The sequence below is a fragment of the Meles meles genome, chromosome 1 (genome assembly GCF_922984935.1).
Source record: "Meles meles chromosome 1, mMelMel3.1 paternal haplotype, whole genome shotgun sequence".
In the NCBI taxonomy this organism is placed as follows: domain Eukaryota; kingdom Metazoa; phylum Chordata; class Mammalia; order Carnivora; family Mustelidae; genus Meles; species Meles meles.
The window spans coordinates 183,421,987-183,424,646 of NC_060066.1; the positions used below are offsets into that span (position 1 = coordinate 183,421,987).

The 2,660-nt window shown below is 45.0% G+C and overlaps 1 protein-coding gene across 1 annotated transcript; it reads right to left on the reverse strand.

Annotated features, from left to right (window-relative positions):
- Positions 1 to 1,152: 1,152 nt before the first annotated feature.
- Positions 1,153 to 2,100, reverse strand: LOC123955507 (olfactory receptor 2A12-like). The gene has a single exon (XM_046027645.1). The coding sequence runs from the start codon at positions 2,098 to 2,100 to the stop codon at positions 1,153 to 1,155; it is 948 nt and encodes a 315-aa protein (XP_045883601.1).
- Between the last annotated feature and the right edge of the window lie 560 nt (positions 2,101 to 2,660).

Below are 2,660 nucleotides of genomic sequence, written 5' to 3' on the forward strand. Positions count from 1 at the left end.
CATATGTCTTTTAAATCCCTTGAAAGAATGAGAGTCACTGCTGTGTGTGCTGCTCACTGTAGTTTACAAAAAACATCACACATGCAGCGACTTGTATTCCGTTTTGTGGTTCAGAGAGGATTCACAAGTTTACTGCATTTGAGTTTCATTTACTCCACCTTCTGTGACATAGAATTTTAGAGATACAGAGGTCTTGGATACCATTACATTTTAGATGATCATTTTATAGATGAGTAAAGTGAGATTCAGAGAAAGAAAGTGAATTGCCCAAAGTCATAAAACAAGTTAAAAGGTTGGAACTAGAACCAGGTCTCTTAATGTCAGATTCTGTGTCCTTCTGCAACACAACACAGAATATACCATTGGCTCCATGAACCACATTGGTTCTGTGCACCAAATCAGGTATCGGGCTACCTTGGTTCCATATACCAGTGGCTTAATTTTCAATGTTGGCTACATATATTCACTGTTTGCATGTACCTCTTTGATTGCCTACATCATCTTGGCCCTCTACTGTCTCCATGTACCATGTCCTTTACAATGACCATGTTTCATGTTGGTTACATGTATCCTATTCCTATACCATTATGGTAGATTATATTACCACCCCCATTATTGCTGCTTTCACTATAGAAGAATTCTATATCCATACTGCTGCCATGTGACATGTGTTTGTATTACTTTCCTGGGGAAGAAAATACTTCCTGCCATTTTGCTATTGGGTTTGACCATATGATTTGCTTTGACCAGTAGGATATCAGCAAAGAGATGTGTTTCACTTCTGAGCAGAAGCTTTAAGAGCCATTATGTGTCTTTCTCTTTGTCATAAGAATGGGATATTCCAGATTGAGCCTCCCTTTTCAGATTGGATCCAAGAATCCAATGGAAGAAGGCCAGAGTCCACCTACAACTGACATGGAAAATGAGCAAAAAATGAGTTTCTGCTGTTGTGAGCCAGGAAGATTAGGGAGTTCTTTGTCACTGCACCACAATGTGGCAAGTTCAGCAAGACTGCCCTGTTGGTTTCATGCACCACATTCGTTCCACTGACTAGGTGCTATATCTGTTCCAGTGCACAGTACTGTTTGCATACATTGCTGTCCTTTTCCTTAGCACTGGACACTTCACTTCAGGCCTCTCCTGTCTCCTAATTTACCAGGCCACCCTACCCCACCCCATCACTTTGAAAAAAGCCCCTTTAATGTCCTTGTTCCTCAGACTGTAGACCACAGGGTTGAGGAAGGCAGTGAAGACATTGTAAAAGAGTGAGATCTGCTTGTCTCGCTCAGGAGAGTAGCTGGAGTTGGGCTTCATGTAGATGTATATGGCTGGAGCATAAAAGAGTGTGACCACGGTCAGGTGGGAAGCACAGGTGGAGAAAGCCTTGCAGCGGCCCTGAGTAGACTTGATCTTGAGAATGGTCTGGCCAATATGGATGTAGGAGGCCAAAATGAGGGACAGTGGGACAACAACTATGAAGATACTGATAACCAGGTCCACCATCTCAATGAAGTGGGTATCCATGCAAGCCAAGCTTCGTACTGAGGGGCCTTCACAGAAGTAGTGGTTGACCATGTTGGGCCCACAGTACGGCAGCCTCATGGTGAGGCAAGTATGGATCAGGGAGAAGAAGAAACCACAGGCCCAGGTCCCAGCTGTCAGCTGTGTACAGAGGTCCCAGCTGAGGATGACAGTATAACGCAGTGGGTGGCAGATGGCCACATATCGGTCATAAGCCATGACTACAAAGAAAAGACACTCAGTGAGGGCCAGGGCACCAAACACATACATCTGCAGCCAACAGCCAGCGAAGGAGATGGTCTGAGAGTGAGCGAGGAGATGCACCAACATCTGGGGGATGGTGGTGCTGACGTAGCTCATATCTAGCAGGGAGAGGTTGCAGAGGAAGAAGTACATGGGTGTGTGGAGCTGCATGTCCAGGCAGATCAGGGTGAAGATGAGTGCATTGCCCAGGACTGAGCTCAGGTAAAGGAGAAGGAAGGCAATGAAGAGGACTCTGTTGGATGTGGGGTCACTGGAGAAGCCAAGCAGAATAAACTCAGAAACCCAGCTTTGGTTCTGCCCTGGAGGCGTCCACATGGTGGGGCCTATAAGAGAATCACACTCGTTTAAACATCATCTATCTGAATCCAGCAAGAATGTCGGCCCTGGAGGCAGGGATTTTAATTCTGACCCTCATGACTCTACTGTTTTGAACAAATTACTTAACATCTCTGAGCCTCGGCCTCCTCATCTGTAAAATGTAACTCGTAATATTCATCTCTCAGGGGCTTTATGAGGAGTAGAGGATATATACATATATATATAAATGTATATTTATATATATATATGAAGCATCTGATATAATGCCTTAAAAGAATACAGAATGGCAAAGTGCTCATATGCAATCACCCCAGTCTTACTCCCCACCCCTTGACGGACAAATTGATTGCCCACGTCTAGCGACAATCAATGTACGTCACATCAGCTCCAGCCCTCAAAACTTTAGAGGTGGAGATCCACTCTGCATTAGAGATCCTTTGTCTGGAAATGCGGCTACAAGCCTCTCCGTATTCCGCAAACCTTTCTCCTCGGCTGGCTGTCAATGTGAGGCTTTGTCAATAGAGGATGCTAGAGGGGCACTGTGATGTGCTAACCCA

Bases quoted from the DNA above. Each gene is read 5' to 3' on its own strand.
- LOC123955507 (XM_046027645.1), bottom strand. From the start codon at position 2,100: ATGTGGACGCCTCCAGGGCAGAACCAAAGCTGGGTTTCTGAGTTTATT.